Raw genomic sequence first — 25,315 nt, 5'->3', positions numbered from 1 at the left:
CAAATAAAAAACCCAAACCAAACCAAACCAAAACAACAACAACAACAACAGTTCACAGCTCTGTGAAATCCGAGTTTCAAACAGTCCACTGAGCATCTTGTACTCTGTCTGGTCACCCAATCTAACAAGGGTCATGTTTTGAGTTCTTGCTGAAGATTTCAGAAGGCCTCATCCGTCCTCCTTTTAGGCACTTCAGTCGTGATGTGCTGAGACGCACACACTGGAGCAGACCCAGGGGAGTTACCACTAAGTGCAGCTCACCAGAGAGCATGATGGAACAGTGTCAAGTGCGAAGGCGCCATGGAGCCCAGGCACAAATGCACAAGTTAGCCGTGATGGCTGGGTGATGGCTTGACTCCTGACGGATAATCTGTTTTGCACTTCCATTCCCATTTACATATGAACTTAAAAACGCCTTCCGTGGCTTTTAGGACGTGCATTTGAATATGCTTTCTGCCATTTTTCCTCCAGCAGGGGAAAAAAGAAGTTCATTTGAATGTGACTAGTTACTTGAAAAAAGAGGGATTAAATATTCAGGTTTTATTATTCCACAGAACTAAGTGATTTTTGCTTCTCTGGAACTCCTCTGATGTACACCACACTTCCCACGAACCCACCTCCTCTCCTCTCCATTCAAAGCAAAATTTTAAAAATGGATAAAAAAAGAGTCGCGTTCAGCCATCTTCCCCTGTGCCATCTGCATCTGGGGACAGTCACTCTGGCAAGCATGTTTTTATTCCGTTCGCTAAATCACTCCTACTCACAACACCACCCATGAACACATTTATTTCTTAAGACATCAAGGAAAAAAGTGAAGTATTCTCATAGACCCTGGTCGATCTCACATATTCACTTAATCATAATCAGCCTAAAGTAATACTAACATTTCCTGGAAAAACAAACAGGGGAAGAGTTTTGTTTTTTTGTTTTTTAAATTTGGAAAAAAGAAGAAAGAAAGAAACCAGAGCATGTGTGGCTATTACCAGCCAACCTTAAAAACTATCATGATACTACAACAATTAAAACCACTCAGGAATGGAAAATGAGTACATTAAAAAAACATAATCAGATATCCAGAAGCAGACTCAGGTATATGGGAACTCATGAGAAAGCTGGCATTTCATATTAGTTAGAAAAAACGATCATTAATAATATTCATGCCAATGGCTAACTCACCTGATAGCTGCCTAATTTCTATCTCCAAATGCACTCCGGAGGATCACACATTTACAAACTGAAAGCCACTTTAGCTGTGTCTATACCTTTGGGATGGAGAGTGTTGCTTTCCCTGAGTGGGACATAAGGCCTAGAACTTTAAAAGGTGAAGAATTATATATTTATTTTAAGTGAAAGCCTTTTCCATGAAGATAAATCACAAAGTAAAAAAACAAAAACAAACAAACAAAAAACAATTATAACCGGAGCACATGGCACACAGGACATTGGAAAAATGCCTTTAACTTGTAAAGCACTTCAATGGATCAGGTCCCAACAGAAGGGACTAAGGGCAGAGCTCTATAGTACAGAAAAATAAACAAAAATGGAGAAAAAAACCCATATGGAAAGAGGTTCACACTCAGAATTTAAAATGCACATCTTGAGGCTAAGGGGAAGCCTCAATTGGTTCAGTATGGAAGTGTGAAGACCTGGATTTGGATCTCCAGTGGCCACATAGAAGCCACACATGGTAGGTGGTGCATGTGTGTAACTCCAACACTGGAGAGTAGGTGGAGACAGGGGGTGAGGGTGGGGAGATCTGTGGAGTGTGCTGGCCAGCCAGCCACATGAGGCAGTGGACTCCAGGTTCAGTGACAGACCCTGTCTCAAAAAATATAGTGAATCCCAGGCTGGTCTCGTGATCCTCCTGGCTCTGCCTCCTTCAGCAAATCCTACCGGCTTGTGCCACCACAACCGGCAAATACCCATGGGAGGAGACACAGAGACAAAGTGCGGAGCAGAGACTGAAGGAAAGGCCATCCAGAGACTGCCCCACCTGGGGATCCATCCCATATACAGTCACCAAACTCCTACACTATTGTGGATGCCAACAAGTACTTGCTGACAGTAGCCTAATACAGCTGTCTCCTGAGAGGCTCTGCCAGAGTCTGACAAATACAGAGATGGAGGCTCTCAGTCAACCACTGGACTGAGCACAGGGTCCACAATGGAGGAGTTAAGAGAAAGGACCCAAGGAGCTGAAGGGGCTTGCAGTCCCATAGGAAGAACAACAATATGAACTAACCAGTACCCCCAGAGTTCCCAGGGACTAAACCACCAACCAAAGAGTACACATGGTGGGACCCATGGCTCCAGCTGCATATGTAGTAGAGAATAGCTTTGTTGGGCATCAGTGGGAGGAGAGGCCCTTGGTCCTGTAATTGCTCTATGCCCCAGTGTAGGGGAATGCCAGGACCAGGAAGTGGGAGTGGGTGGGCTGGAGAGCAGGGGGAGGGGGAGGGAATGGGGTTTTTTTGGAGGAGAAACCAGGAAAGGAAATGCGCGCATGCGCACGTGTGCACACACACACACACACACACACACACACACACAGAGTGAAGAGTGACTGTGGAAAGACATCTGCTGTTGACTGATAGTCCCCACGCACACATCTGTATGTATACAGGTGCACACATATTTACTCCACACCGCACCCACTCTGCTACATACCTAGGCAATAGAGTTTCTCCCTAACTAGCAGAATGGGTGTTTGTTTGTTTGTTTGTTAGTACTCAGAGTGGAGCCCCCCCCCNCCCCCCCCCCGGTTCTCGTGCACACTAATGAAATGCTTTGCCCTGAGCTGCGCCCACAGCCCAGGGGTAAAATGTTAAGAGATGATGATCTGCACCGTTGGTATCAGCAGAAAGAAGGAAGAGGCTGGCAAGGCTCAGACCTATTAATACAGCACTGCTCTTGCTCGGCATCTCCCCACCGGAGATGACTTCACGTGTTCATCCAGAACATGCAAGGATGTTCACAGGAGTAGCTGACAAATACCACCATTCAAACAAAGACTGGAAATGAGTGGAGTGTCCACTCAGGAGAAAGAACAAGCCAGCACTGACAAGGTGTTAAGGTGGACACAGCTAGACTAAAAACTCTGTACGGAGCCCAATCACCCTGTGAAATGAATCCCAACACATCTGCAGTTGGTGCATCTCATGGGCAAGTGTGTGCACAATATATAAACATCCATTCCACCCCTGCCTAAAGAAACCACAGGAAAAGCATGACCTCAGGGAGATGTTGATCTCAGCTTAGGATGCTTCTGAACAATTCAAAATCTCCAGCCTTACAGAACTCTAATGTCTATTTACTTGGCTACTCTATTGAATGTAACAGAGGGCACGGTGGCAGAGACAGTGAGCAGAAAACAATTGGGACCCTTTGCTTTCTTCTTGGTATTTCTTAACCTTCTGAAAAGCACAAGTAAAATATTATATTTTGAGAAAAGGTAATGGCTCCCTGTGTGTATGTGTACATGCATGTGCATGTGTGTTTAGAAATGATGAAGGTATGGGATATACATGTATGAAAATGGCACAAAGAATATGTGCTAATAAAAGAAAAAAATCTATCATAAGCAAAAAAAAAATATGTGTATAGTCTGCCTTCAAATAGCTTTCTTATTATAGGAACTATTCCAGGAACTCTCTGGCTCTTGTTTTTAGTTGGAATTAAAGACAGTTTCAGCCCCTTTACATTTATTTGCATGTATAACAGAAGATCCTAGCCAGAAACCAAAGTCTGGATGGAAACAGGCCACTGTGCCCCGTGGGGTGTTCAGGCTTGCCCGCATCTTCTGAGCATGCTCTGTAGACCCTGGTAGAGCCATACATACATCTACAGTGGTTCCTACAGCTGCCTGACAGTCCCTTCCCTTGTTCTAACAGTGCCCTCCTGGGACCGTGATTCCCATGTAGCTGCTGGATGGGGTTGAGAAGAAAGTGTGACTTATAAGAATGATAGAGGGAGGGCTAGAGAGATGGTTCAGTGGTTAAGAGCTCTTCTGAAGGTCCTGAGTTCAAATCCCAGCAACCAATGGTGGCTCACCACCATCCGCGATGAGATCTGATGCCCTCTTCTGGGGTGTCTGAAGACAGCTACAGTGTACTTACATTTAGTTAATTAATTAATTAATTTTGGGGTTGGAGCGAGCGGGCCCGAGAGAGAGAAGAAAAAGTGTCTGAAGATAGCTACTGTGTACTTACATATAATAAATAAATAAATAAATCTTTTTTTTTAAAAAAAAAGAACGATAGAGGGAAGATCACTCTGAAACCTGGGAGAAAGGCTCTTATTTTCTCTTCCTAAAACACAAAAACTAAACACACAAAAGCCCAGTTCAAAAAATACAATTATTACACATTACACGTGTATGTATGTATCTGTGTATTTAGACATGCATATTTTTGAGGTGTATAAATACTATTTATACACTTCATATAGGATACAAGGTTTAACAATTAATGCCATGTGCCATCTATGACATTCTTGACCCATCCATCACTGGACAATAGCTTCAACTGGAACTCTATGACCTCAAAGGTTTGTCATAGACCCAAACAACCTGCATTTGACTTTTGTTTTGCCTCATTTTATTGACAGGCATGTATTTCTCAATGTTCTCTAATGTACTGAAAACAAATTAATTTTGTTTTTTTATTCTTAATCTCCGATCTAGAAGTCAGCAATACAATTCTTCACTTACTTTGACAAATAATATTTTTGAATTTCAGACTCCATTTCATCAATATAACTCGTGCACGTTCATTAAAAGGTCTCAAGCTGTTGGGGTCTCTCTTCACTGCAAAAATATTCTACTTAATTACCACCCAGCTTGCCACCAGCCAGTTTCAAACTGTCTGAACAGTTGGACAGCAGCGCCCTCTGGTGGCTCTAAATAAAACATGCACCGTCTTGAGGAGGGTGGGGGCAGAAAGTCTCCACAGCCAGTCAGCTTTTAAGATCTTATTATGACTGGGGGAGGCTCAATGCCGGTGACCTTAGCTGAGATGCCTAACAGTGGGGACGCGGAACCTGAAGAGGTCACCTCCTGTAGCCAGATAGGACCCCCCCCCCCAGTGGAGGGATAAGGAAGCCAATCTATCCACAAAATTTTTGACCCAAAATTTGTCCTGTCTAAAATAAAGTCAGGGACAAAGCAGGAGCAGAGTCTGAAGGAACAGCCAACCAATAACCAGACTAACTTGAGACCCATCCCATGGGCAAGCACCAGTCTCTGACATTATCAATGCTACTCTGTTATGCTTGCAGACAGGAGTCTAGCATGGCTGCCCTCTGAGAGGCTCTATTCAGCAGCAGCAGCAGCAGACTGAAACAAATGCAGATACCACAGCCAAACCGTGGATGGAGGTTGGGATCTCTTATGGAAGAGTTGGGGGAAGGACTGAAATCCTTGAAGGGCAATGGAACCCCACAGGAAGACCAGCAGAGTCAACTCACCTGAAACCCTGGAAGCTCTCAGAGACTGAGCCACCAACCAAAGATCATACACTGAGGTCCCTGGCACATATGTATCAGACGTGCAGCTCAGTTTCCATGTGAGTCCCCCAACAGCTGGAATGGAGGCTTTCCCTAAAGCTGTAGCCTGACTGTGGTCTCTGTCCCCCAACAGGGCTGCCTTGTCTGGCCTCAGTGGAAGAGGATGCACCTAATCTGCCAGAGACTTGATGTGCCAGGGTGTGGGGATCCCTAGGAGGGCCCAGCATCTCAGAGGTGAAAGGGGAACTCTGTGGGGGGCGGGGGGACTGGGAGGGATATAAATAAAAACAAACCAACAGATTTTATTGTGTGCTAAGGTATGGAAGTTGCTGGCAGGAGCCATTACTTTGTGTCTCAATGAATTTCCAAGTTTTCAGAACAAAACCACATTCTGCTACAAAAACTCCTGAAGGGCACTGCCATGGTAGAGTGGGCACACACTTCTCACACCCTGGGCAGCCACTCTCCACATTCCTCCACCTCCAGCAGGTGCTGGCCCTTTGCAGACAGGCTTGGCTGAGGGACAGTTCTGCAGACCCTAACCCTTCCTCTGCCTCCACAAGGTGAGTGATCTCAGGCAGAGTCCATCTCAAACCTGGCCTATGGTTTTATGTGCTCATGCACTCCTTCATAAGAATCATTTGCCCACAGGGAGCAGGAACTTCCTGCAAGAAGCAGCTGGTTGTTGGCTTTGTGTTTTCTTTGACAGCCATCCTACGAATCCTTTTTCCAGGGGTAGGAATGTCAACTGGAGGGAGAAAATACCTGATTACAGGGGCGGGAGGGGGATCTGTCCATACTCACTTCTGGATCGCATGTAGCAGTCAGTACAGTTTAGGAGACCATTGCGAATCCTGACGTCTGTCCCGCTTACTGCGTCTCCGAGCTGTCCTTTACAGATGCCACACTAGGGAGAGAAGGCACAGGAGTTAGAAGATGAATGGTGTAGTATGTGTACAGCGTGCTGGTGACTGCTTGTGGTGGTTTCAGTGAGAGTGGCCCTTTAGGCTCGTTGGTTTGCATGTTCAGTCCCCGGTTGTGGAACTGTCTGGGAACGATTAGGAGGTGTGGCCTTGTTGGAGGAGGTGTGTCGATGGGTGTGGGCGTTGAGGTTTTAGAAGCCCACAGCAGGCCCAGAGCTTTGCTCTGCCCGTGGTTCAGGATATAGAGGACTCAGCTAATGCTCCATTCCCATGCCTGTCTGCTTCCTGCCATGATGATCATGGGCTCCACACCCTCCTGGGACTGTGAGCTCCAAATCAAATGCCTTTCCTTGTTTAAGAGTTGCCTTGGTCATAGTGTCTCTTCATAGCAACAGAGCAGTAACTAAGGACTGCTCATGTGAGCCAAACAGGGATACACCGACAATCTCCATGTTCACTGAGCATCTACTGTGGGTTAGCTATGGTGCCATAAGCCAAATTCATGGTAAAAGGAAAATATGTTTTGAGCATTTTATCTTAACTCCTTGTATTTTACAGAGGACACAGGCTGAGAGACACTAACTTGACTGCCAATGGTCTCTTAAGGCTCTTCAGGCCACTCCACCTGAGAATTGCTACGGAACGCATGCCACAGTGCTGTCCCACTTTATAGAGGTGCACTGCCACTGTCAAGGGTAACAAATTCCCTGGGGATGGAACCCTTATTAGCCGAGTGGTTTGAGAGCAGAAGGGAAATGTAGGAGGGAGGCATTTGCCACAGAGAAGGTGGTACTGGGGGAGAGGTGGCATTCAGCTCGGTGCCAGCCCCTTCCAGAGGGACCAGACCAGCCTCTAAGTCATGCTCTGAGACTAGCTCCCAGAGACTGAGCCACCAGTCAAAGAGCATACATGGGCTGGTCCATGGCCCCTGGCACATAGGTAGCAGAGGACTGCCTTGTCTGGTCTCAGTGAGAGAGGATGTGTCGGATTCTGTAGAGACTTGATGCTCCAGGGAAGGGGGATGTTGGGGGGTGAGATGGGGAGGGTCGGTGGGTGATGGAGGTGAGTGAGGAAGCACCCTCTTGGAGGCAAAAGGGAGTGGGGATGGGGTGAAGAACTCTTGGAGGGGTCTGGGAAGAGGGGAGACAACATCTGGAATGTAAATAAATAAATTTTAAAAAAGACTAGCTGGGCCACAGGAATACATTAGGCAAATGGTAGAAACTGTATTTCACTCTGTTTTGTCTGATTTGTGAATTTCATTGACTGTTGCTTAGATTAGGGGCAAAGTGAGTTATTTTAATCTCATACAAGTTGATGTCATAGCCAAGGAAGCTACCAATGAGAAAGAGAATAGAAATTCTAATAAAAAAAAATGTATCTGCATCATGCAGAGAAAATGATGACTCAGATCCAGAAATAGACAGTTTGGCTTCAAAAATCAATGATATTCACTTGAAAGGTGCTCATGAGTAGGAAGAGAGGCTGGGATATACCGATTTATGATTCATTCACCTGACAGTAAACCAAGTGTAACAGCCCGCCTGTAGCAGGAGAGCTGGCGTGGTGGCACACGGTAGTGACCTCAGCACCAGGAGACTAAGGCAGAACAACTTCAAGAGGATTGAGGGCAGTCTGGGCTACATGGTGAGACCTTGTTTCAAACAAAACAAAACACACCAAGGAACAATAGGGGCGAGCCAACAGACTTAATACAGGGCAGATGAGCCCTGGGCTTCTCAGAGGGAGCCATCATCCCAAAGTCTCAGACAGGCTCAGTGTGAGAACTGAAATCTGACAGCTAGCCATGGTCACTTATGGGGTGGAAAATATTCTATTAGGGCAAATGTCTGAAACCCCATCACATAAAAGTCATAAGACTGCAAGAGCAACAAAGATGCTTTAGATAAATCCTTAAGGCCTACAAGGCTCAGAAGCCCCATTGTCTTCCAGCATCCAGTTGCAACTTCTTGTTACAATGTCTGCTTTTAGCAACAGAAAGTATCTGGAAAGACAAACTGCACAGATCTGGTTTTCTTCTTCTAGGAGGATCTTTTCCTCCCAGAGGGACCCAGGGTCAGAGAGCTGCATCCTTAAAGCTGGACTTGACCCACACATCTGTCTACTATGCGCAGGGAGAGGATGTAAGGTTACAGGAGGGGTTTCTCTGCACAGGACAAGACCCGAATCCTGACATCAGCTTAGAGCAGAGAGCACTGAGTACATACATACCCTGAAACACTGAATGTGAAAGTAGAGATTCAGGGTCTCGATGATCATCGCGGCGCCTTTACCCAAAGTGAGCCCGCAGGAGGAGCACAGCTTCTTCCCGCTTATAGACCTGGGGTGTGGGAGGGAGGCACAGTGAGTACAATGAGAAATGAGAGCCTTGGCTCGCACCACAGGCAGCCGCATGCAAAAATGGCAACATGGATTTTTAATAAACCATTAATAAAATGAGAACCATCAAACTGACAGTGGATACACATTTAAGCAGAGCCAGCAAGCTGAAGGTGACAGGTCATCACATGGTGCTAATCTGCTGTGTCTGGGGCATGCTGAGATGACTCAACATACATGTCTCATGTTTAAGGAAGTCCTAATGACATGAAGATTTAGCTTTACCAAGGTTCTGAGGTGGCTTCAGCAATGTCTTAGTGAGGGTTTCTATTGCTGCATGGCATGATGACACACCATGTCCCAAAAGCAAACTGGGGAGGGAAGGGTTTATTTGGCTGACACTTCCAGATCATAGTCCATCATTGGAGAGAGTCAGGACAGGTACCTAAGCAGGGCAGGAACCTGGAGGCAGGAGCTGATGCAGAGGCCATGGGAGGATGCTGCTCACTGGCTGGCTCCTCATGGCTTACTCAGGCTGCTTTCTTACAGGACTGCCAGCCCAGGATGGCACCACCCACAATGTGCTGGGTCCTTCCTCATTAATTGAGAAAAGGCCTTCTAGCTGGATCTCATGGAGGCATTTCCTCACCCGAGGCTCCTTTCTCTCTAGCTCGTGTCAAGTTGACACACAAAACAAGCTAGTACAAGCAGTTCCCATTAAAGGTGCATTGGCCTGCTAAGGCCTTTCCTTTTTACAAAGAGTCCACTGTGATATAGGAGAGGAGGCTGCCTTGTGGAGGCTTCAGGGATACGGTTCCTGCTCTGCCCTGAGTTCATGGAACACTGCAGAATGCTCTGTTTAGGTCTCCCTTCTACCTACAAAAGGAGAGGGCTGGCCAGCCCCCTACCATGTGCTCCAGAACAGACACAGAGCCTGCAAAGATAGGTACTTCTTTTCTATCTGTATTGCCAACTCCTGGAACTGAACCCACCTCCTTCCGCCACCTACAGCCCTGGACACTGTCTACCTGCCACTACAGGTACCACTGCAGGGCTGTCCTCTCTTAGAAGCTTTGCAGCTTCTGTAAGATCAGCTCCCCACGGTGCCCACGGCTGCAAAGCTCTAGGAGAAGTTTACAAGCATGCGTCCATCTGCAAGCTACAGGAGAACAAAGCCAACAGAGGAAACAGAAGGGCAGACATCCAGAGGAGGAAGAGCTGTCCTCATCAAACCTTAGAGATGATGTCACACTCTAGCCATGAAAAGAAATCTATCAATGAAAACCACCAAGTCCCCAGTCATCTGTGCCTGTGACAGACGGACACTTGGGCAGCTTTTAAAGATATAGTGGGGACCGACTAATGTCCAGGGCTATGGTGAGCGATCCAGGGAGAGCTTGAAGCAGAGAACGGGGGTTTTGTTTCCCAGCCTCACCCTGGTTCTCTGGAGGAGCCAGCAGCCCTCTAAGGGTTGGGAGTCTTGGAGGCAGAGGCACTGCAGCAGGAGCCCAGCAGCTGTCTGGAGCACTTTATTATTAGATTAGAGGTTCCACACAATGTCATTAAGACCTAATGGCCATAGCCAGCACCACACATCTGACTTTTTCTACCCCGGGCTGATGAATCTGCAGGCAGAGAGATGCTCTTTTAGCTCCTCCCTCTGTGTGTGTGGGGAAGGGGTGTGGGCCAGCGTCAATCGACAAGCACTGATATGGCCAAAATTACGCCCATTGAGTGCAGGACCACAAAACAGCCTCAGAGAGGCCTGCTGACCTCGTGTACCTGTTTGGAGACTGGCCGGGAGGGGTGGGAGGGCACGGGGACAGGGGCCCAGCCTGGAAGTTCTCTCGAGGGTTTTTCCTGTAACACGGTAAAGGAACCCACAGTTAAGGAAAGTCAACAGAAGCCACGGTAAAAAAGACATTTTAGCTTAAAACAAAAACAGAAACAGAAACAGAAACAACAAAAAGACCACAAAGGATTCCCCTGCTGACATCTTTGCTCATTTGAGACAAGGTCTTACTATGGGGCCCAGGTTGGTCTCAAACTTAGTGTTCCTCCTGGCTCAGCCCCTCAAGGGTGGGGTTATGAACACGTGCTACCATGGTTGGTTGTTATTTATTTTCGCTTTGGAGCAAAACTAGTAATTGTGTCTAGAAGGAATGCACACGTGCATAAATGAAAACCACACAGGCCCTGCTGCTTAGGCAGGAGAACTCCGGTGGTTTCTTCTTCACTGCGTGTTATTTACACCATTGGCAGAGCTGCTTTTGCACACTGAGTTTTATGTGAAAACCACAGGTCTAGTGGGACAGAAAGATGACTAAAGATCCAGGGCAAACTCTTAAGGGCAGCTCAGAAGTTCAGGGGAGATTTTTTTTTAAGTCAGTTTATGGTAAAGATCTCATAAAAAATATCACACAGATAGATTCGCATGGCTACTCGAGCTAACAGGGCCAATCTTAGAGGAAGTCACAGTCCCTGCCGTAGAGGCCTGCAAGGAATACCTTTGAGACTGTTTAACTCTCATTAGGCCATAAGAAATCAGAAGGGCCCTAATTTGGTGTTGCCAGTATGACATGCAGGCGTAGGCTGCTTAGGAGACCTATGTGGGATCAGGTCGTCAGCTTTGAAAAGCTTATTTCATGGGTGAAGAAATAGTTAGGACAGAGAAAAGTGCAAGGAAAGGAAAACTAGAACACAGAGACAGACAGAGTCGCTCTTGTCTCCTGGCTGCTTGATGAGCCGTGAGATCCCTCGAGCCCATACCACCCAGCCTCCCTCTCAGGTGGCGCTTGTCTTCTTCAAAAGTCCCATTTCCAAAATGTTAGCTCCATGGCTTAAGAGGAAAAAAAAAGACTGAAAATCCCTGCAATATCTAATACAAGCAATCCCATCTAGTTGATCTGAAGCTCCTGTCGATTCTGGAGCCACAGGTACACAGCCATGAACATGGAAGCCGTCTGAGACAAAGGAGGGAGGGAGCATCAGTTCTGCATGGTGCTGAGAAGGGAGAAAAGCTACAGGCCACCATGGGGCTCACACTGCAGTGTTGGTGATCTGCCAGGCCGGGCAGTCTGTGAAGAAGGTACCAGGCTCATCCCCACTGGATAATGGGGAAACTAAGGCAGGAAAACAAAACCTAAGACAGTTGCTTAAGGTCCTGTGTGAGTGGCAGCGACAAAATCTGAGCCCACAGTCCAGATTCAGGCGGGATGAGATTCAGATAAAGACGCATGCCAGGATTTTGGAAGTGCGATTGCGTGCCTCCGCTGTGGCCTTGCTGTGAAGCTGTTTGTGGAGTCCTCTAATATTTAACCAGTCCAATTCTGAGGGTGAGATATGTTAACTTCCCTGAACTGTTCATTGTAAACCGAGATTATCAACCTCATAGGATTGTTGGGAAGGCTCCCTGAGAGGAACAGGTTTAAGCATAATGGAGACAAAGCACAAAGATGCAGCTGCCGTCTTACCGTCCCACACCTCTTCCCACTTAAGTCAATACATTAATGAATAAATAAATAAACCAACCCCACGTCCATTTTATCAGTTTACTCACTTCCGCCTTTCCCCCGGAGACTCCATCTGATGATTGACGGTTTTCTCCAGGGCCAAGGTTTTGGGCTTCACATCTTCCGACGTGGATGTTGGTGGGTTTAGCATCTGTTGATTCCAAGGTGGATCTGAGACCAAGGAAGGAACAAAACGTGTTCATTTTAACTTTCCTTTTAAAGAGCCGATGCCCCTGGTCCTTAACAGTAATTCTGCGTGGGCTGCGTTGCACGTGCATCTCCGTCCGGCTTGGCAGAGTCTACTCCACAAGAGGAGTTGTTGGGGTGGAGGGAGGATTATGTTATGGTGGAACTGGGAAATTGGAAGAATGAACTGTTGATGATTTTTTTTTAATCTTAAATTTTTTCAAAGTCTCCCTTTGATTTAAGGAAATTGTTATTTTGTATGTCGGTGTTTTGCCTTCATGTATGTTTGTGACCCTCATGCATGCAGTGTCCATGAAGGCCGTAAGAGGGCGTCATAGCTCCCTGGACCTGAAGTTATTGACAATTGTGAGCTGACATAGAAGTCCTGGGAATCGAACCTGGGTCTTCTGAGAGGGTAGCCACTGCTCTTGACCAATGAACCATCTCTCCAGCCCCTTCCTTTAAATTTTGAAAAATTACATTGATTTATTGTGAGGAAGGAGCACATGCAGGTGTGTACATGTGTGTGTGTGTGTAGGTCAACTTTTGGGACCTGCTTCTTACTTTCCATTACACGAGTCTTTGAACTCAGGCCCTCAGGCTCTCTGCTCACTGAGTCACCTCACCAGCCATAGTTTTTATTTTTTAAAATGCTAATACCTGCTCTGGTCTCACCCAGACCCCAATGACAGTGTGCTGAGTCTGATCTCATGGCAGGAGTTTATGTGTTATATAGTTAACAGAAGCTAGAGGTAAGGGGCCCTAAGGGAGACATTTGCGACCACCAGAGGTCAGTTCGGGACAGTGTGAAGTGTTGACAGTAACTTAAATATTAGGATTTATCTCTTCATTCTTACCCTGAGCTGGCTGTGGGTTCGTACCACAGTGTGGGGCCCCAGCCTCTGCCTCTGGCTGTGGGTCCTGATGGATTCCTTTTGACACAGAGTTTTCAGGGTTAGCCGAGGGACTTGGAGTTAGGCTGTTAAAAACAAAACAAAACAAACAAAAAACCTCAAAAACTTCAGAGCAGAGATAAAAACAACTGGATTAAAATTACTGTTTCTCTACCTGAGGACATGGGGCTAGCAATTATAATCTAAGGAAAAGAAATAGACTGTTACTCTGTTTATTTTAAACTCTATCTAAAACCATTACGGAATACTACGCATTTTTAGTTCCCATCAACTGAATACATTCAGGAAATAATCATGTCTGAGGTCCTCTCTGCCCACCAGGCTCTCTGAGCTAATCACCTCTAGGGGGCTCATCTAAAGCTCCCAGAGTTCCACAAGAGAACAATTACACTAGGTAGCTATCATGTGGAAGTCAGGCACAGTGAAGCACACCTATAATCTCAGCACTTCTGCAGAGGTAGAAGGACCACAGGGCCAGGTGGGGCTACCCAGTGAGTTCAAGGCCAGCCTTGGCTGCACAGCGATGCACTGTCTCCAAATAAATAGATAAATAAGCAAATAACTGGGGCCACATGGGATCTCCAAGCCTTTGGGTGGTTTCTGTGTGCAAAGAAAGGAGTGATTTAAGGAGATTTAAGGAGATGAAAAGAAAGTTTCTGGTGACAATGAGACCAGTCTGAAGAAACCAAACAGCAAACCCACAGGCAAAGCCTGTCTGAAGAGCTAGCAAAAATGCACACGAAGTGCTTTTAGGGCTCCTTCGAATCTTCCCGACTAATAGTTCCCACTTCCCAGACTCTGAGGCAGTGTTGCCTGGAGACTGTGCCCTGACAGACTTGGTGCTCAGTGTCTGATTCTAGAGGCTCCCTCCATGCAAACCCTCACCAGAACCCTGCTCCCAGCCAACCCTTCTCCTTGACCAGCCTAGGACACCGCGATAGCCTTTCTCATCTCAGGGTCCCTCTGGGATGCTGTCAGCATGTTACAGGTGCATGTATCCCTGCTGATACCTGTCTGGGATCTCTCACCCGAGGCAAGCATCTGTTTCTTAAGGAGGATGCTGATAGCAGACAGCTGCCAGCTTCCTGGGCTTCCTATAGGTTCCTTCCAGATTAGGCATGGGTAATGGTGATAACCTATAGCCCAGAGTCTGCTCCAGTCTGAGATACTCTGGGGTTTCTGGATTCATTTTCAGATCTCCCATGGGCTATCTAGAGTCCACATGTGAAGTGACTACCCACAACAGTTCTGACAAGTGGCTAACCCTTTGTACTCACCCCAGCAAGGACGCCCGCAGCCAAGTTTAGATCCACAGTGAAACCAAGGTAGGTGGGACCTCAGACCTTGTTTCAATTTCTTTTCCATTTGACACATTCTGTACTTCTGGAAGCTTTGGGCTTTGGGTCAACAATGAGCTTCCAAAATGATTTATACTACTTTCTTTATTTAAAACGGGTCTCCTCTTTTAATTTTTTGAAACTTTATTATTAAAACATTTAAATTTGTTTATGTGCTTATGTATGTGTACAGTGTGTGTGCGCACATGTCATAACGTGCATGCAGAGGGCAGAGTCTGACTCTATGGAGTGGGGTCTGGCCTTCTACGTTTATGTGGTTTCTGAGGGACTGGACTCAGGTTGTAGGCTTCACCAGCAAGTGCCTGGACCCTCTCACCCATCTCTCTGTCTCTTAAAATTAATTACTTTTTTTGGAGATATACTTTTAGTATATACCAGAGGATAGCCTCAGATTTATGACGCCTTTGGCCACTTCTGTCACCACACCTGGCCTCACCTATTTAAAAATAAGGCTGTACATACTCAAGAACCCAAGGATGCTGGCTTCAGAGCCGACACAGTCTGTTTATTTTATTTACTTATTTATTTTGGTTTTTCAAGACAGGGTTTCTCTGTATAGCCCTGGCTGCCCTGGAACTCACTTTGTAGACCAGGCTTGCCTCTAACTCAGAAATCTGCCTGCCTCTGCCTCCCGAGTGCTGGGATTAAAGGCATGCACCACCATGCCCGGCTTGACACAGTATGTTTAAACAACGTGGGATGCATTGTTAGAGCCATCCTTTTAAAGCAGTAAGACCGCCCTCCTGGGAGTGAACGACAGAGCCCAGCTTTGAGCTCATGGACAGCCTGGGAGGGCACTTACCTCTGCTCCTCTGGCAGACCACCTTCTCTAGTTTTGAGCAATGAATCACTGTCATTCTCCTGGAAAGGCGTCTTCTGTCTTCTCTCATTTTCTTTGTCTGGGCAGTTTTCCAAGACCATCTTATTCTGATGGAAAAAGTGGGATCATTTTGAATATAATTTAAACGCACTAGATGACTTTCAAGTTTGACCATGGGATACCTAAAGCCCATTCCCTTTCCTTTCCTTGATAATACAAGTTTTGTGTTTTGCTCTACATTTTAAAGACGTTATTAACATGTGCTTTCTGCACAAGTGGGTGGGAGCCACTGTGAGCTTGTGTACATGCATGTAGCAGGCTCTCCTCATAGCGGCCCCAACCCTGTTTTATCAATCCTCCTGCCTACACTTCAAAGAACAGTCTTCTAACCCAACAGAGTTCAATGATTTCCAAATACTCAGAATAAATGTGCAATTGAGAGCTTTCTGAAAATTATCACAAAAGGGACTGGTTAGGAACCCCCTTTCCCAACAAAATGAGATCATGGGACTGCTTACTTCTGGACAAAGGGACTCTGGTATCAATTCTTTATTTCCCTCTGCAAGTCTTGGCATGTTTCTATTTAGTATGTCCCTCCACCACCTTACCTGGGGGATGAGGGGACCAATCAGCCTTTACAGGGTCTTGCCACCCTCAAAGACATGTCAAGTTCATGTGGAATTTGGGGGGTAAGCACCTAGTTTTGTGGCAGCTGGTGGAAATGTACAGTGGGCGTGTCTGCTGCTGCTAAAAAAAATGCAGAGGAATTCTGGCCCGGCATGATGGGGACTGGCACGTGGGGAGGGGAGGAGCACTTGGGGGAGGGGCAGTGGCTGTGGAAGGGAAGTGTGATCCATAAGCCAGGCAGAGAGAGAGAGTTCCACACATGGCTTTACTACTGGAGATCTTGTTAGCCTGTCTGGGAAGATCTGTCCAGGGAAATGGCTATTTCTGCTCTGCTGGGGAGGAGCAGGGTTTGGTGGTGGTACCAGCATGCTGGCTGAAATGGCCTCGTAGGAGCTGATGGCTCTGGAGGAACCGCCCATGCTGGTTTGAAGCTACTAAATGTGATGGGAAAACCTAGATTCTGTTATTTATGTCACAAATTGGTTTTCATCAGTGACCTTACCCTTGTCCCGCTGCCTTCAGTTACAGACAAGGACGTAGACAGTTGGTCTGCAGAGCTTGAGGAAATAGTGAATGGAACCACCGTGTCTTCAATTATCTTACGCTCCTACAGCAAAGACAGGAATAAATGAGATGGGGAAAACAATTAAAAACAAAAATCTGTCAGGAGAAAAAAATACATTAAGGAACTCCAGGGGAAATGTTATTTTTCCAGAGCATACAAATTAAATAACACCAAGCGGGTAGTTGTTTAGAACTCCGTATTGAATTGAAAAGGCTTAATTAGTGTTAGAAAAGAGCACAGTCAAGAAAAACTACCGTGGAGCAGATCAGTTAACAAGTTATCGTTGATGGTAAAGTTCCCAACAACATCAGTCACAAAAGAATTTTAGACAACAGACGCTTCAGATCTCCGCCTCCAAATTCTGTACCATGGCCTGTTTGTTGCTATTGCTAAAAACATTAAACAGGATGCAAATTTTCTCCACAAATTCCTCTACCACGGTGTAGTAAATGTAGCCAGCAGTAAGCATGGATTTCGTTTCAGTGCCAAAATTACCCTATAAAAACGAATTCATTACTACCAAACACACTTGCTGCAAGTAAGTGCGCACACACAAATAAACACGTTGCTGTCCTCAATGTTTTCTAAGACAGATCAGGAGTCAGATCTGGACTGGGGAGCAGCTGTGATGACAGTGGTTTCTTGAACGCGGTTCAATCCCGTAGTGGGGGTGGGTTACCATGGTCTGTTAGAATGCAGACAACGTGATCCTCTTAAAGAGAGTGATGAGACCCTGCTGTGGGTACAGAGTCAGACACAGCCATGTGCTCGCACGTGTTACAACCAAGGGTGGTGCTAGACATTGAAGAACCACGCTGACAAATTCCCATTCCCCCTGGGAGCTTCGTACCTCCTCGTAGTATCTGCGTTCTTCTTCTTCGACCTCCTTCTGGGCCTTTTCCCACTCCTCCTTCAGCTTGTCTTGCTCCTTCTGATACCTCTCCTGTTGGGGGATGGGCAAAGGACATTTGGGAGTGAGCACTGCATCCATCATTGGGAAGTTTTTCCCCCTCTTCTAAGGTACCATGCACAGTGTGTTGCAAGACATTCTCCACGAGAGACCATTTGGAGTCTAAAGCATCTGTACCGCCCAAAAGAAACCTACTCTTGGGTCTTAGGTATTCATGTTAGGTACATGTGGTGGTTTGAATGAGAGATGTCCCCCGTTGGCTCCTGCATTTGGACATTTGGCTCTGGTTAGAGGAGCTGTTTAGGAAGGCTTGGAAGTCTGGAGGATGGAGAGCTCCCATAGAGGAAGTAAATCACTCGGGTGGGGCTCTGAGGTTTTATGGCCCAGCTTCACATCCTGTTCTCTCTTACCGTGGGAATCAGGGCAAAAAGGTTAGAACAAAATAAGAGGGAGAAGTAGAATAATCCACATTGCAGTTCAGTTCTAGAGTGGCAGGTAGCACCGGATTTAACGAGGTTTACAATATTTCTCTATGTGAGTGTTTGGGTGTGTGGCGGAACCAGCATATGTTTTAGAGCTGTACAGACTCAGGTCCAGGCTCTGCACCTCTCTGCTGTGTGTTATCAGACAGTTACTCGGATCTCTCTGAACCTTCACTTCTTCAACTAAAAATGGGCTATTCGCATGTTCCTGGCACATCCCGAGTGTACAGGTTGGGCCAGTTTCGAAGATCACTGGGTCACTTTGGATATGGGGCAAATGGGAGCATGTTGCATTTCTTCTCAGAATTCTATTTCTAGAATTGATCATTATCAGCTTTCACTGGGAAAAAAATGGGACAATAATTCTATTGGAGGAATTAGGCTGATGTCAAATTCTATTCTACCCAAATGCTATCAAATAGCTTTGGGGTAATTCATCCTCATTGCCTCTTGAACTGGGACTTGGTGGCTGAGGAGGTAATGCATGCAGATGGGCTGACCCTTAACCACTGCTCAGAGACAAGTTCTTAAAGCACTAATGGACATGATTCCTTCCCCCACGGCAGGAAGAATCAGGCACAAGACTCTGCTGCCTGCACACAAAGCCTTGACAGATGCATGAGTTTCTGAGAAGAACTGGATTCCATGTTACCTGGGCTAAAATCTATTCAAGGCGGCAGACATTATGAGGGTTCAGTTCCAGAGCACAGGGAGCTAGCTCAGCAGGTCAGTCCTACCTGCAGCAGACGTTCCTGCTCCTGCTGCCATTTCTCCTGTCGCCGGCGCTCCTCTTCTGGGTCCCATGCCCAGAACTTAAACTGTTCAGGAAAACAAAGCAACCCCATGATCAGAACTAACTGAGGCAGGTCCTCAAGGGCTGGCCAGGGTGAAAGAAGACAGCCTCAATATGGCACCCAAGGGACAGAGAAACAAAGCCTCATCATTTAAATGTCCTCTTTGGTGGCAGAAACCATTTCCCAAACCTAACGCTTTTACTTAGACTCAGTTCTACGCCTCTGTGCCTCCTATGGGCCATGGAAACGTGGTGGTTAGCCACGGGAATGAGAAGGCTTGGCTCCGTGTCTCCCAGAAGGATGTCTTAGAAGCATCCGTGCTCCTGAGCAAGATACCCAGGGTGCATGCTCATTCCGGCGAATGCCAGGACAAATGCAGCATCTCAGAGCCAGTATCCGCTGCATCCACTATCGCTTCCTGTGGCAGCTTTCCCTAAAGTGGGCTAATATCACCTCATAGCAAGATGAGTGGAGCCCCAGCCTGGAGGCCAGCACAGTAAATACTCAAACCCAAGACTGAGAACAAGCAGAATTCGTAGAGAAGGTTATTAGCATGGCTGAGAACAAACACAAGCACAGGTGAATTTTCTCTCTCTCTAAATCCATGGATTCTCTCACACATTCTACTTTCCACCAACAGGAAGTGACAGTGTATCCCTTTGCAGTCCCCTTTTCTTCTCCATCCCAACCCAGGGATGAATACTTTGCAACATCCTTGCTGCAGATGTAGTTTAAGATAGAAGTCAATGTGTTAAATCATCCTCTTAGGCACTGTGTGCTGACGCCAGCTTTGGAGAAACTCTGGGATTCTAAGCTTCTAGGAAACTCAGGATTACCAGTTCTGGTTTATGACTGAACCCCTCACGTATGGTTCCTAGTTCTGAAGTGTGGCCGGAGATACCAAGGCTATGTGACAAGATGTGGTCCATTCTACATGGCCACAAAGGGAAAAATTTGCCTGTAGATACTAAGTGCTCCTGGCTATGGTAAGCGTCTTGGACTGCTCACTGGAGAGGGAAGGATCGTGCCGATATCGGGTACTGTATAGCGGCAGCTATATAATGATTTTAATTAATACTCACAACTCCCCTGAAAGAGCGCTATTTGCACCTCACTGAACATTAAAGGATTAAATAGAGAGGGTCTACCTCCAGTATCATAAATATTAGCCCAGTCCTAGTAAACCTGGACTCAGGGAGATACAAAGGGACCAGCATTTTGTTTCCAGGCAGGAGAACTCCCTCATACAGAATGATAATCCTTACAATCTAATGAAACTGTTGTTTCAAAATAAAAAAAAAATTGGATCTCAGTTTTGGTTGAGTACTCCCTAAGAAAATCAAATACAAGTTAAAGTCACTCCGAAGGCACGGCTTTGTTCTTTAAGAGGGAATACTCACAGGTGTGCTCCCAGGGGACTTTTCACTGCTTGGAGAATCCGCTATGCAGAATAAAAGAAAGAAAAGAGGCGTCAGTGTGAGTAGCTTCCGGCTGTAGCGGTCTCGTGATCCTCTCGGTTGAGTGCAGTTCCTACGTTAAGTTAACTTCGGCAGTATTAGAAAACCACCATGAAGCAGAGGCCTGCAGAAGGTTGTGCCCATCACCAAAAGGAATGAAGAACGGAACACATCAGGAAGCGCTAGGTACTAGACTCTAGGAAGCTTTGACTACAGCTATTAGTGCCGGCTCTTAGTACACCTCACATTCTGGCAAAGGGAGCAGAGTTCCTCCACTGTCTCACATGGAGAAGAAGTCCCACACAGAGAGGCCAGATGTCATCCAGGAAGAACAGAGCTCTTGTAACACAGTTAACAAGAGAAACTTGTGGCTTCTAATCATAGTTTTAAAGGGGAGAAAGAGCCAGGTGGATACCGATGGTGGTATTCCTCTGACATCTTAAAATCAATATAAAGTTCTGTGGAATTCCTCCCGGTTTTAGTACAACACGTGCTGGTGTCAAGGAACAAGCTCATTGCTAACTGTGTGTCACAAACAAGCATCTCTCTTTAAAAAAAAAAAAAAAAAAAGATCTAAAATCAGAAAGGAAGACAAGTGCCAAACAACATTGGTTGCCCCAACATGGATTTTTTACATAAAGAAAAGGCCAGTGACCTGGTATGTTGTTTACCTGACTGGGAGAAAAACTGGGACCGTCGCCAAGAGTTCTGAACTCTCAGCGGGGCACTGCCAGGCAGCTCTAGATCAGATGGCAAAATAGAACAAACAGAAATCCATGAAACTGGGTGAGAACTGAGCAGAACACATCCCACATGTTGAGGAAGGGTCAGTTGGGGTTGACCCAGGGACTGACCGTCTCAGAACCTAACATGTAAAACATCTTACCACAATACACACAAAACCTGACGACGTGGACTGTGGGCAGTGGAACTGGCCAGTCTGCGTTCCTGTTCTGTGGGTGCTGAGTGAAAGCTTTTACACCTGTTCTCAGTGGAGATTTTTGTTTTAAGAGTTAAAGGTCAAGATGTCATAGTAATAGGCTATGTAGAAGCAACTCTAGGAAAATCTATAAGGCTGTAGAGATGTGTAGTGGGCTTGTGGCATGCTTCACACCACACTGATGAAAGGAGGAAGTCTGTGGCTTGCCTCCTTTCAAACATCCAGACAGCACATGTCTGCTGGAGGTGCCAAGCGCACAGAATTTCTGGCAAGCATTTGCTCCCTACTCAGTGAGGCTCTGCTACTTCCATCCCCGGAGCAATGAACACAGCAGACTAAAGCCCGTGTTTTACAGAAACAACTTGGACAAAGGAACTCTGTCAGCTCTAGCTGTAGTTTATAAGTAGTTCCGGAGTGCTAAATGACTGTATTGATGCACACGTGTGTGCTTCGGGGGACCCGTGGAACCCTTTTTCAGGTTGACAGGCAGATCAGCAATGACCTGTGTGAGCATCTATAAATAGATGGCTTTAAAGAAATTGGGGAGACACCAACTTCTGGGGGAAGAGAGAGAATTTACGAGGTGCGGTTCCAGGGCTTCTGGTTCCTTTGGACTGGAAGGCTGGAATTCATGCTAGTCACTTAAATGACTTCTTGTATCTGGGCCATAACCCATGACTTCTTTCACCACACTCCAACTGAAGACAAGCATGCCTTCAGAGGCTACGTTTATTGGAGGTCTCTGGCTTCCAGAAAGACAGGCACTTCGTGGAGTCTAAATAAGCACGACAGTCCGTTTCATGTCCATGTGCAATGTCTTGAGACACCATTCAAATAAATAGTTCAAGCCAGTGGCTTGCAGGTCGGGATTCCTGGGCTGCTATAACAGCATCACTTAGACATGTGAGCTCGCAGGAAGTACAGATTGAGCCTCTGGTCAGGTCTAAAGGACCAGACCCTCAGGGCCGGGTGCCAGTCCTGAGGGTTTAGGCACAGTCTACTTCAAACCCTGTCACTGTCTTGTCAATGCTTGCTTGCTTCCTTCCTCCCTCCCTCCCTCCCTCCCCCTCTCTCTTTCTTTTCTTTCTTTCCCTCCCTTCCTTCCTTCCTTCCTTCCTTCCTTCCTTCCTTCCTTCCTTCTTTCTTTCCTTTCTTCCTTTCTTCCTTTCTTTCTTTCTTTCTTTCTTTCTTTCTTTCTTTCTTTCTTTCTTTCTTTCTTTCTTTCTTTTTCTCTCTTTCTCTCTCTCTTTCCTTCCTTCTTTCCTTCCTTCTTCCTTCCTTTCTTTCTTTCTTTCTTTCTTTCTTTCTTTCTTTCTTTCTTTCTTTCTTTCTTTCCCCTCCCCTCCCCTCCCCTCCCCTCCTATTCTCTTCTTCTCTTCTCTTCTCTCTTCTCTTTATTTAAAGGAAAACACTTAAGAGTTTATTATTCATGCCTAGCACTCGGCTCTATACTCCCTCCCTTATTGCCAATATTCTTCAATAACTAAATCCGATTCTCTTAAAAAACCATAGTGCAGTTATTTGTATGTGACAGGCAGATAGATCTTGGGGAAACCTGGGAGGGAAGCCTATGTAGCTAAGAACTTGATGAGCCAAGAACATGAAGGTGTTCTCTCTCCAGTGCTCACACTTAAAACCACAGTGTTCATGGACCACACATCATAACAGCTCAAGTGCCTGCCAAATCCAGCGTTCCCTTGAGGAACTGCCTTTACGATACTCCAGTATTATGATATTTTATTTTTAAATTATTCAACCCAGATAAAAACATGAGGTAAATTTCTTCAATTTGATAGCAATGTCTCAAAACCAGAATGTCTTGTGGGATATATAAATATATCAAGTATCAAGACTAGTTGATGTGGCTTACATATCTATCCTAACAATATCTCTTATTTACATAGTCATAAAGTGCTAGAAACAGAATGTAATGACAATGTCTAAACATGGCTACGTGGTTGACACAGTGGTGAGATCTTATTTGCACTCATCGTTTTCAGGACTGTCAGCCTGAAAACTCCGGGCCAATGCTTTGGAGGCCATACAGAATTTGCTTCAACAGTAAGGGACTAATGACAATTAGTGTGTCTACCATTTAGTTTCTTACTAAACGTTCCTTGTTTTGCACATGGGTGCCCAAAAATGATCAACAAAAGTTAACAGAGATCAGCTCAGATGGTATTCATGGTGACCCTAAGTAGCTGCCCACTCCTTAAAAAAGAACGAATACTAAACCATAAACAATGAGCTCCATGCCATGCCCTCTGACAGATGTTAACAAAAGACACTGGGGGAAAATGTTAACATAGCAGCACATGGAACCTCATGGTCCTGCCTCCTACGTTAGCTGTTTCTAAAGGACTTGAATTGGTGAAGCCTCTGTCTGCCCACCTCGAGAAATAATGCCAAGGATGCAAGAATTCCTGCACTGCCATCTTCCCTGGTTCACATTCCCAAGGGTCTTTTGCAGTGGCGTGGGCATCTGGGTTTCCCTGAGGATAAAGGCATGAAGTTGGGTTCTCAAAGAATAAAAGGTGAGTTCATCACCTGCCTATGGTCCACAGAGTGGGAAAAAGCACAGCGTGAAGACCTTCACAGGCCCTCAACACCCGTATTTCTAGAAGCTACTCGCCTACATTATATCAAACATTGAAATATGGCAAATACACTGAACACATTAAAATACAACCCAAGTGTGTTACATGTTAAACATATTAAAACATAACCTTAGTGTGTGCATGTGATTACACATATACTGAAGATGTATCTTTGATGGTTCATGTATTTTATTTCTCATTTTTAAAACTATTAAATATTCTCATTATGAAGATTTTTTTCAAAGAGTCAACTTTTGGCTTGAATAAGTTCAGTCATCATTATGTATACCCAGACATACTGTTGAACAAAAATAAAGTGTTTATATAATATTATGAGATATGCTTTTTGAAAAACAAAATTCATTTGTAATTATCTTGTCATGTTTTGGAGCATGAGGATGAAGAAAGATGGAGCCAATGTGAAGAAATTATCAACACATATTGAAACTCTGTTCTACCCACAATACCTGGCTACAGGGTAGACACAGTGGCTGGGATTCCCAATGCCATTCAGAAAATGCATCTCAGCTTTCCAGTCTGAAATTTGTAATTCACAGACTCTGGTAAACAACACAGCTAAGGGAACATCACATGAAGGATGCAGCCAGCTTTTCACATGAAGTGTATTTAACACGGGTGGGCCCAGCAGGCTATGAAGATCTAAGAGAACCCACCTCCCCTTACCTTGAGAACTGGGATTTGGCAAATGTAGTTGGTTGGTTTCAGGCATTTTGTCGAGAAATGGAAACGTCAGGGTTGCTTCTGGCTCTGGGGATTTTGGCTTTGCCACCTGGACCACAGCAACAGACATAAACATTAGGAAGTGTGTCCAGCAATTAAACCACAGAGATTATAGCATGACTATTTAAATAAGTCAGTAAACTTAAACATTTAATTTTACAATAAAATTTTTTCTTTCCTAATGACTTTTCACACTTTTATGAATCAATAGAGTAGTTAGTTTTGCTTAGATATTAAATAAGGGGATGAAAATGTAGTTAACACTCTTCTTCAACCTCAGAAGACAGTTGGAGCCTTTCCTCCCTCCCTCCCTTCCTTCTGTCCTCTCTCCCTCCCTTTCTCTTCCTGTCTCTCTCTGTCCTTCCTTCTCCTCCTCCTCCCCCTCCCCTCCTCCTCCTCTTCCTCCTTCTTCTTCTCCTCCTCCTTCTCCTCCTTTTCTCCTTCTCCTTTTCTCCTTCTCCTTTTCTCCCTCTCCTTTTCTCCCTCTCCTTTTCTCCCTCTCCTCCCTCTCCTTCTCCCTCTCTCCTTCTCCTCCTTCTCTCCTTCTCCTCCTTCTCTCCTCCTTCTCTCCTTCTCCTCCTCCTCCTTCCTTCCTTCTTTCTTCTTCTTTCTTCTTCTTCTTCTTCTTCTTCTTTCTTCTTCTTCTT

At 45.7% G+C, this 25,315-nt stretch overlaps 1 protein-coding gene across 17 annotated transcripts in view; it reads right to left on the bottom strand.

The window, feature by feature from the left end:
* Limch1 (LIM and calponin homology domains 1) overlaps positions 1-25,315 on the bottom strand; it is a 310,330-nt gene that overhangs the window by 4,009 nt on the left and 281,006 nt on the right. For 5 of the 17 annotated variants that reach the window (XM_029477930.1, XM_029477938.1, XM_029477937.1 and 2 more), the window contains 12 exons: positions 24,612-24,717; positions 21,062-21,130; positions 20,334-20,374; positions 18,877-18,957; positions 17,598-17,690; positions 16,685-16,789; positions 15,538-15,662; positions 13,321-13,442; positions 12,325-12,448; positions 10,539-10,625; positions 8,658-8,766; positions 6,307-6,409 (listed from right to left, as the gene is read on the bottom strand). In XM_029477930.1, the coding sequence (XP_029333790.1) occupies positions 6,307-6,409; positions 8,658-8,766; positions 10,539-10,625; positions 12,325-12,448; positions 13,321-13,442; positions 15,538-15,662; positions 16,685-16,789; positions 17,598-17,690; positions 18,877-18,957; positions 20,334-20,374; positions 21,062-21,130; positions 24,612-24,717 (1,165 nt within the window). The remainder of the gene's footprint in view (positions 1-6,306; positions 6,410-8,657; positions 8,767-10,538; positions 10,626-12,324; positions 12,449-13,320; positions 13,443-15,537; positions 15,663-16,684; positions 16,790-17,597; positions 17,691-18,876; positions 18,958-20,333; positions 20,375-21,061; positions 21,131-24,611; positions 24,718-25,315) is intronic. The other 12 variants (XM_021162641.2, XM_029477944.1, XM_029477945.1 and 9 more) reach the window with 5 other exon arrangements.

The sequence above is a fragment of the Mus caroli genome, chromosome 5 (genome assembly GCF_900094665.2).
Source record: "Mus caroli chromosome 5, CAROLI_EIJ_v1.1, whole genome shotgun sequence".
NCBI classification, from domain to species: Eukaryota; Metazoa; Chordata; class Mammalia; order Rodentia; family Muridae; genus Mus; species Mus caroli.
Note: the sequence above shows the minus strand (reverse complement) of the source record. Positions and strands in the feature narration are given on the sequence as shown.